The sequence below is a fragment of the Pomacea canaliculata genome, linkage group LG4 (assembly GCF_003073045.1).
Source record: "Pomacea canaliculata isolate SZHN2017 linkage group LG4, ASM307304v1, whole genome shotgun sequence".
NCBI lineage: Eukaryota > Metazoa > Mollusca > Gastropoda > Architaenioglossa > Ampullariidae > Pomacea > Pomacea canaliculata.
Genome location: NC_037593.1, coordinates 12,937,991 through 12,947,697, shown reverse-complemented (window position 1 = coordinate 12,947,697; position 9,707 = coordinate 12,937,991). Strand labels below are relative to the sequence as shown.

Below are 9,707 nucleotides of genomic sequence, written 5' to 3'. Positions count from 1 at the left end.
TTTTGTTTTGTTTTGCTTTGATGGGTTAAACAGCTCAAAATATTTACGAAAAACAAAAAGCTGTAAATTTTTCTTTCCTTGGTTGAATCAAATGGTAAGAAATTGTCCATATTTTATGGTCACTGGCGCTACCGACCCAGTCCTCCACCTCCAAGGTTCTTTGATCTCCAATTTTATCGATTGTTCTATCGGATGTGAGGGTGGCTATAATATATTTATGCATACATAATACACAAATGAATCACTCCCACTTCAAGTATTTTCTTGAAAGCATCTTACTACATTTGTATCTTTTATTTCTTCTATTTTTTAATATCTGTATTAATTTTTTCATATTTCAATACAACACAAACACAGAATTGAAATGCTAGGATGCTTTACTAGCAACTTTACCCAGGCTGTCAAAGACCGACTGCTAGGTTTTACAAAAGTAGGTATCTAAGTAAACAAAAGTTAATGGAGAGCTGCTCGTTTTGCTAGAAAGATTGGATGTAGTGACAGCTCAGTAAATTAAGAGTTTTACCTCCACTTTAGATGTCAGAATTCATTTCGTGGAATGAATGAGTTGCAGTGACGATGCATACATGCAGACATCGCGTACCTACAGAACGATTACAAGAGTGAAAACTCACATGCCAGTACATGATCAGAAATACAGAGGATACAGGATGGACAAAGGATGCCTCCTGAGGATTTGCTGATGACAAAAGGCTGCCAAGTCCCTCTGCCTTATTCCGGTGATATTGGGACAGGTAGTAACAAAAGAGACAACAATCTTCCTAAAAGATGCTGTGAATGAATGGCTTAAAATTACTGGGAGCAGAACACTCAAGAGCGGCAGCGGTTGGAAGGACTCAGTGTATCTTCCAAGAAAAGATAATATACGGACGTGGAGCCAGTTGAGTAAAGACAACGACATTCTAACCCAACTTCTCCAAGAGGCTATAAATAGCCACCAGTGAACAGCGCAGCAGAGTTGCAGGCGGCACCGACATGAACACAGCGAGTGACGAGGCTGACGACGATCTGTGCTGATGACAACTCTTCTTCGTCTGCACACTACGGTATTGTGTAAGTAGTCAGTAAAACTGTTTGTCTACAAACTAAGGTATTGTGTACATTCAGTTTATACGACTGTCTATACGACACGTAGACTCTGTCAGTTTGTCTGTACACTACGGTATGGTGTATGGTTGGTTCAGTCTTAAATGTCTTTCTCTTTCGATTAAATAAAAACACGAGTACTAATAAGATTTAAAAGGATATTTACACAGTACAGTCTTAGAGATAGAATGACATTCTAGAGTCAAAAAAGTTAAAAGCGTGTTGTTCCCCAGGTTTCTTTTTACCAAAAAAATGAGGTCGCACATGAGGAGAGATTCGCTTACCCAGAGAACACCCCGCACATGTTGATACACATACAGTTTTGCAGGAGGACGAGGGTGTTATCACAACGGAGGCGAGGTCATAGCCGGCGTCGTCAAATCGATGTCTGTAGACTTTCCCATGGACATCGCATAGGATGGATGTCATGGTGTCATAGTGCAATTTGCAACTGCCTGTGGGTAAAATGAACAAATACATAAGGAGAGAACACGGGAACCCTTAGGACTTGTTCCTCCAATTATCTCATACGTTTTCTCAAAATGACTTACAAATAAAAGGCATCCAGTTATTTTGGCTGAAAGAAAATTCGCAGTAAATGTTTCTGTCTTTTCATCCACCCAACCACAGACCAATCACGTGGCAGCAGGAATGGCGATGAGACTTTCTCGCTTTTTATTTGTGGTAAGTGTTTTTTGATTTTATCTTGAAATGAGGTCTCACTTACATACGATGTGTAAGTAAATACCACTCACCTGAAATGAATGTTTGTCACTTGAATGGGTTCAGAATTGGATATTTAGTGTTGTTTTTTTTTAAAATTTAGTAAGTACTTAATTTGTGTCTATTTAAAAACTCGAAGTTGTCCACAAATTTCTCCAACAAAACCACAACATGCACCCACAAAAACAACATCGTCAGTCGCCATCCTTATCCAGAGGATTGAGACAGACTACAAAGGAGCTTACACGAGAACACGTGCGAAGCAAGCCAATAGTACATTTTACATGGCCCGCTAAATGAGGGAAGAAATAAAAAAAATTGTCATTTCCCCAAATGCCTAACAAATACAGTTAATCACTCTTGAAAAGAAAACAAAGAGGTCTTAGTGAATATCTAAAACATAATAAAATAGTGCTGCCATCCAGCTACCATTCCCAACTCTTCGACAACTTACCATCCCTTAAATCCTAGTAATTTACAATCCACAAATAAAATGCCGGCACCTTACGATCTATAAAATAAAAATGCAATGATGCTCTTGTGTAATTTGAACTCACTGCTTTTAGTATGAATGAGAAACAAATGGGCACTAACTCTTTGCATAAATAAGGAGTTTATATTTTCATTGGTCCACGGAACATTAAGTACGTTTTAAAGTAAACTTTTTAAAAAAATTTGTTTTCTAATTAATTATTCTTCTAAAAAACTTTAGGAGATAGGAACAAAACCTGTTAGAAGTCAATAAATGTCAGCCAGTGTTCCACAAATTATAGTTTAATGCTGTACACATTTCGCAAAATTTCCCTTTTTCAGTTTTATTGACTCCCATCTTGCGAGGAAAAAACGTACAACTCTTGAAGACAGAAGAAGCAGGTACAAGAATATTTCACAAATGTAAGGGAAGTAACCTGACACTGTACGAACCAGATGACGAGGTTATCGTTCTTCGCATGTTTGTGTTTCTCGGGAGAGAATCTCTGGCCAGCTCTTCGGGTACCTGGCCACAGGAATGTTTGAGGTAACTAGACATTGATTGATGATTGATTTGATTGATTGATGTGATGATTGATTGATACAGACTGACTTACATAAATCTGTTTTGTGGATTGATTGATTTAACCTTAACCTCAAATGGTTTAAATTATAAATGAGAACTCTTGACTGATATCACTGATACAGAAGAAAGTATCTAAAGAAAAACTTTTCTTTCTTTATATCCCCGTGCTGGTGTTGTAAAATGGAACAGAGGATGAATGCTAGTATGTTTATATCAGAAACATAAATCGTTAGAAGCTACTGTTACATTTCTTCCCTATACTTCAAATGTGATCAAATATCTTGTATTGTTTAGCATTTATTATTAAATTGCAATAAAAATAATACTCACTAGAGTTTAATTTAGTTTGTGTACAATGCAGTAACGAGCTTCTACTTATCTGAGCATCAAATAACACTGTACGTTTTATTCGTGAATGTTTGTAAATATTATTATATATATATATCAATAAACGCATTTCATACCAGCTGCTATGTCACTAATGTCACAAATGAAGATGACACCTGTGTCTGTCCTAGCAATGAGTGTCAACCTCCGCCGTGAGCTTCAGTCGTTTATAGAAATGACTGTTTGTCTTTATTTTACTTCAGTTAGCGAGGTTACAGTTTTACCCACGTGATCTTAACGCCTTGCATACACAGAGGGTGAAATTCTATGAAACCAAACTTTTGAAGAAAGTTATACCCTACATAAAGCAAGATTGCTTTTGAGAAATGAGAAACATCCCGGCGTCAAGTACATTTTTCCAGTATCGTTTTACACTCCTTTTATTCATTATCATGATTCTCTAGACTCTGTAGATAATATGAAGCTTTATTTAGAATCCTAGAACCTAACAGACTGATCCAGTACCAAACACACAAAGTCCCGCTCTGACCTCAGATGACCCTATGTACCCTTAGCGCGCGGAAGCTAAATTAAAACGAACAATTGAAAACTGTCTACATTTTTTCTTATTCGGTAAGTACAATTCACAGAACATAATTCAGACAAAATCCAGAGGTGAGAGAAGAGAGAGAGAGAGAGGAAGAGAAAAAATAATAAATAAAAAAATGAAAAAAATATAAAAAAAAACAAAAAAAGCAAAGAAAGTCTACATTATTTATTATGCCGAAAGAGAAAACAAACTCCGACACTTGTGAACACATATACCATCGGCTTTTCTCAACAATGTAAAATTCTGAGTCGGCAGCTGCGAGATATCCCTGTAAAATATTGTTTAAAGGACCCCATGTACACAAAGACATTGCTTTCAACGGTATAAGACAAACAGCTATCTTTAATTACTATATATATGTATTAAAATAATATGAATAAATAGAAATTTTTAGTATCAGTGGCAACCACACTAAATTCTGGGTGAGTGAGAGCCAATGGCATTACATTTCCCTTGAAGTGTTAGGAGAGACCTACACTCTGTCCACCAAACATGCATGAAGACACTGGACCATCAAGGTTCAGTGTATGTAGAAAAGTAATACGTGGATGGCAAGGAGGGAAAAAAGTAAACAATTTCTTTCAAACATACTTTTACTTTAAATGTACTGAAAAGGGGGATAAATTTAATTTCAGGATTTTCTTTAATTCAGATAACTTTAAACTTAGAAATTGTGGTGACATTCTTACAAATATTTTAGAATTAACTTTCTTTCACTAATAACCTGATCAGTGAGAAGATAATTTTGAAATTGTGAGGAGATTTTTAGTAGCTTTAGAGAATGTCTTGAAAGTTCGCAAAATTAAAATTTCAATGATTATAACTTGTGGACTGCTGGAAATGATTCAAAATTGCATTGCTACCGAAAATGTCTTACCTTTGATGACAAATAGTTGAGAAATCAATTACAAAATTCACAGACTCTATAGTCAGTCAAAGAAAAATATGTAAAAAAACATTTTCATCTAGAAAAGTTAGACATTGGTTAGCTAAGAAAAAGTAAGGCACATCTACTTGTCTTCTTGACATGTTTTTACCGTCTCTCGTCTCTGTTAGCCAGTTAGGTTTAAATTCCACACAATATATACCATTCTTTGTGGGAAAGCATGTGGATATAATGTAGTTCTCTTTCCAACTGTGACTGCGGCCAATTAAACGAGTTTGTTTTACTTCCACGTGTACTAGATGAGACTGATTGAACTCACCCGTGAGTTACGACTACAGTCGAGTCAGATCTGTTACATCGGATAAACAAAATATTGCGGTGAGAGAGCTTCGCGAAAATCGGCAAAATGTTTTATCAAAACATAAAATTTCGTAAAATAACGGAGAAGGGGAGAATTTCAAATAATTATTTCTCAAAATAATCCGTGAAAGACTCTCCATTATGACGATTCAGTCACAACCGGTACAACTATAATGAAAATGTTCACATACCACAGATGAAGATTGTGAGTTCAAAAACAACTCAGCACCACTAAAAAAAGTATTTAAATAAATCCTTCAAACACAGAGACTGACCACACTGTGGTAAAAAGGAGAAACAAGAAGTCGTGGCATGCTCAGTCAGTCTGTGGGTAAGTATAAACGATTCACTGCACCCGTCATCACATGTTCAAGTGAACAATCAAGTTCTACAGGATGCGACACGTGGAAACACAAGCGACTGTAAATGTTGATAAAGCTTGGCTGTGTCCCACACCTCCACACATCAACAAACAATCATGATGGAGGTGTGATGTTGTAGAAGGAGGCTGGTGGTGGTGGAGGCTTGACGAGAAGCCACGTGTACAGTTCCTTTTCCTTCGCGTCCAGCAGTTCGTACTGCAGAGAGTTCAAACCCTCCTTCTCCAGCCGCTTCCACATGCTTCGGCGAAGCTCATCTCTGAAATAATTACAAAGTTATGGCTTATGTTTACAGTTAAGCAGTTGTAAACATAAATTTCGTCTATGTTTGTGTGTAAGAGAGAGGAGGAAGGGTAGGCGTATCTGGGTGCACGTGCTTGTGAGTGCGTGCGTTTGTCTTTTCGCACGTGTTTGTGTGTGTATTTGTTTATGTTTATGTTTGTGTGTGTGTGTGTGTGTGTGGTGAGAGTATTATTACCTTTAACACCATTTCCCTATCAGTCATGGTCTGGTAATGTTAAGCGTCAAGACACTGGCAACATCCTGGGATTTCCAGCTATACAATCATCATCGTCGTCGTCTTCGTCGTTCGTTTTTTTACCAACATGAAAATATTACCTCCGAGGATTGTCAGTCTGCTTCTCGTGAGCCAGGCTGTAGTAAGCTCCGATCTGCCCTGGATAACGAACAACCAGAAGGCGTTTGTTTCTCAGTCTGCAACAAAAGTTCTGAGTGTCAACATCTAGTAAAAATCTTTGTAAACTTTGGTTACGAATGATAATCAGAAAACACACACAACACTTGCACATGTTTCCATACTAAGGTAGGAAAATAATTATTTTAAAGACAATGAAGTAGTGCTGATATCACTGGACGTTTACAACAGGTTTGCATTAACAAACAGAATGAGAGATGATTGTCGTCGTCGTGATGAAAGAACGTCAGACTTTTGAAGATAACACTGACTGTGTTTGACCTTTGTCAACGGATATGTTGTTGTTTTATGGCGGATTTTCCTGTGTACGGCTTCTTCATTTACTTCCGTGAACAAATTTAAGGGATTGATGACATTCGCGTGAATATCCGGTCTCTGACGATTGTTTGTTCAGTCAGGTCTCTGTTGTCACACTCGATGTGGCGGTTATTGTCATCGTCTTCGTCAGACACGTTTGCTGCTTCTGGTGATGGTTCATGTGTTTTTCTAATTCTGTTAAATATTTTTTATCTGTTCATTTATTATTTGACAGCTTTGATCTTTTATCTCAGTGGTTGCTAAGATGACTATTGTATTTGGACGTTTGTACACAAAGTGAACATTAAGACAGTGTGTGTGTCCCTCTGTCTGTGCGTCTGTGTTCACATATTTATGTACCGCGCATTGAACCCGGGTTTGAATGTCTTTATATAAATATGTTTCATTATATTTTTTACCTTCATTATCATCTTTGTCACACGCTTGTCAACCTCATAAACTAGAACTGAAATGTCTTTGTTGTTATTGCTAGAAGTAGAACGTGGCAGGACCACGACAAGAACATCACGTGACCCCCTGACCTTATTTCCAGGTCGTCGTCCTCGAATCCCAACCCGTAGTAGTAATTGGAGCAGCCATTACTCTGGTTCATGTGGTCATTGCGAAGTCCCAGCACTCCCCCGATGAAGGAGGAATACGGTAATCTGTAAACACACGCGCCACACACACACACACCTACACGTGAAAACGAGCACGGACAGGTAACTACATCAACATCTACAAAACATGTTCCTTTATTTTTACCCACAATGTTCCTATGTACCCTCCATCACCCTGAGTTTTTCCAACCTTTCAGGGTCGCTTCCTCCTGCACATGCGCAGAAGGTTTCTCTCTCGATCTTTCTTTTTCTCTCTCTGTCTCTCTGTATGTCCGTGTGTGTGTTCGCGTGCTTTATGTACGTGTCGTGTGTATGTTGATATTCCGATTTGACCCTTGACTCACTTTTCTTCCCATGTTCCGTTGCTGCGACTAGTGACAAAATGGCGGGGCTGTTGATGGCAACGGTACAGGTTGCGGTTGTCACGTGGTATCAGGTCGGTGTCGTGAAGTATGAAGCAGGTGAAATCCCTCGTTTCTGAGCCTCAACGAAGCCGGACGTTGAACATCAAGCAGGTTGAAAGTAATCTTTAGTCTGGTCACGGAGTTAGAAGAAATACGTCATCTAACGAATTTCTTGTCTTACTATCAATGCCAAACGATCGCGGAACTGTACACGGTTTTAGACTCTTCGTATTCATCCACTTGAATAGAAATCTGTTATTAGCCAACGTGGACTTGAGTTTAAGGCCATTCTTAACAAACAGACCAACAGTTGACCAATGTCTGACAAAGTTTTTGCTTGACAGTTATATAAGAACAGGGTCAAACTTTCATCCTATTTTGGTCTAGATAAATATTCAATCGTTAAGTATTGCCTTCTGCGTGGATTTGTCTATACCTTAAATAAACATACTACCAAACTGGACGCAGGGAAGAAAAACCGCACTCTAAACGTTTCTTCATTTACAAAAAAAACAACAACAAAAAGAAACAAAAAAACACACACACACACAAAAGCTTATCGGCTACGAAAAGGTTAAGGTTGTCACGTGACCTTTAGGTCGTCAAACAATGATGTGTTCGAGATCTCACTTATCACGCGGCCTCTGGTCTATCTCTCCCTCACTGCCTATCTGTCTCTCAACCCTTTATACGACCTTGTACCCGTTCAACACCTGGTTCAGCTGAGATGGGTTGAGAAAAGGAAGAATACTTATCTACTCTGTGTATTAAACCGATCTTGGAGGCGAGCACTCTAACCACTGGATTATTCACATCCACGAAAGCACAAAACAAAAACCAGAGGGACATTGTCACACATCTAGATTCTGACCTGTTCTGTTAAAAAACATTTCATCGCAATAAAGACACAACCAAGACCGAGTAAAATAAATAACTGACAGATGTATTACCGTCTGACCTGCTCGACCACGAAGATGGTGAACGCCAGCTGCTGGCGCACCAAGAAGGGCACGAGGGTTGCGGAGGAGGATGTGCAGGTTTTTTCGCGATCTCTGTACGGGATGATGAGGGCCACGTGCTCCAGGGCCTTGCACGTGCCGGGGCTGTAGCGGCCGCCATTTTGAAGAATTCCCTTTAGAGCGTCGTAGGAGACAGCAGATAAATTGAGAGCTGCTCTCTCCTCTGTCCACAGACACCGACACACAAACACAGGTATAGCCAGGTAGATCCGTGTGCCATAACCTACACCTCTGTATAAATACCAGGACAGGATGTCCTATACAGAACCATCATCGTCATCATCGTCGTCATCGTGAAAAAGGTTGTTAATCTTTAGTAGGTAATTTATTTATTTAAAAGCAGGATTAACATGTCACAGCCTCCCCCATTTCCCGGATTGTCAGATGTGGATCTGCGCTTTGTTTGCTAACTGCCGAGCATCCTCCCCCTAAACACACACTTCCATTCACACTCTCACCTTTTCAACGCTTGACTACGCGCTTACGTCACCCCAATGTAGAACTCGTTAACGCTCGACACACAGCTAGTGCTCGACCCCTAAGTAGTTGGTGACAAGGTATACGACAGTCACAGACAGGACGAAGCTGCCGAGGGGATCAGCAAACAGCTCAAGTATCGGAGGAGTTTGTGACAGGAACGTGTGACAAATGAGCGACAGTTTCAACCCCACATGTGACTGGACCCTCACCCAGCGCCTTGTTTACCCAGGGTGCAGCAAGGTTTTATTTTCTAACCTGGTAGCAGATCCACAAAGTCTGAAGTCTCTGAATGTTACTGAGTTGAGAAGATTTCTAGTGGATCCAACAAACATGGAATTAACTGGACAGTGGTAAAGGCTGACATTTTATTAAAATTTTAATGTGAAGTAGAATCTTTTCTCACTAATCAGACTAGTTACAAACATTTTAAAAACCTGAACTACAAGTTGTTACCTTTTTTTAACGTGGGAATAAGAGAAAGAAAAAGAACGCAACAAAAGTTCAAAACCTGCTTACCTGTAACTTGCATTTCCTCAGTGCAGGGCATTGTAGGGTCAAAGGTCGTGTTCCCCTTCTCTGCACTTCGATCTGTAGTTTGTACCTCGACACGTAGCGGTGAGACTTGTACACTGTTCCTGTAGGTCGCTACTTGCCGAGAAGGCATCCTGGTGGTGACTGAATACACCCCTAGTGTGCTCAGCATCAGGGTGACAAAGGTACCCAAC

General features: G+C 39.4%; 1 protein-coding gene across 1 annotated transcript; it reads right to left on the bottom strand.

Annotated features, from left to right (window-relative positions):
* Positions 1–3,971: 3,971 nt before the first annotated feature.
* LOC112561544 (beta-1,4-N-acetylgalactosaminyltransferase bre-4-like) lies at positions 3,972–7,772 on the bottom strand. The gene is made up of 5 exons (XM_025234100.1): positions 7,751–7,772; positions 7,424–7,556; positions 7,002–7,124; positions 6,066–6,161; positions 3,972–5,706 (listed from the first exon to the last, which is right to left on the bottom strand). The coding sequence occupies exons 1-5, from the start codon at positions 7,770–7,772 to the stop codon at positions 5,544–5,546; spliced, it is 537 nt and encodes a 178-aa protein (XP_025089885.1). The 3' UTR covers positions 3,972–5,543.
* Between the last annotated feature and the right edge of the window lie 1,935 nt (positions 7,773–9,707).

Excerpts from the sequence above, each read along its gene's own strand:
- LOC112561544 (XM_025234100.1), bottom strand. The coding sequence starts at position 7,772 with ATGGCCTTAAACTCAAGTCCAC. Across the intron at positions 7,125-7,423 it reads AACGGAACATGGGAAGAAAA|ATTACCGTATTCCTCCTTCA; the intron begins GTGAGTCAAGGG and ends GTGTGTTTACAG. Across the intron at positions 5,707-6,065 it reads CAGACTGACAATCCTCGGAG|AGATGAGCTTCGCCGAAGCA; the intron begins GTAATATTTTCA and ends TAATTATTTCAG.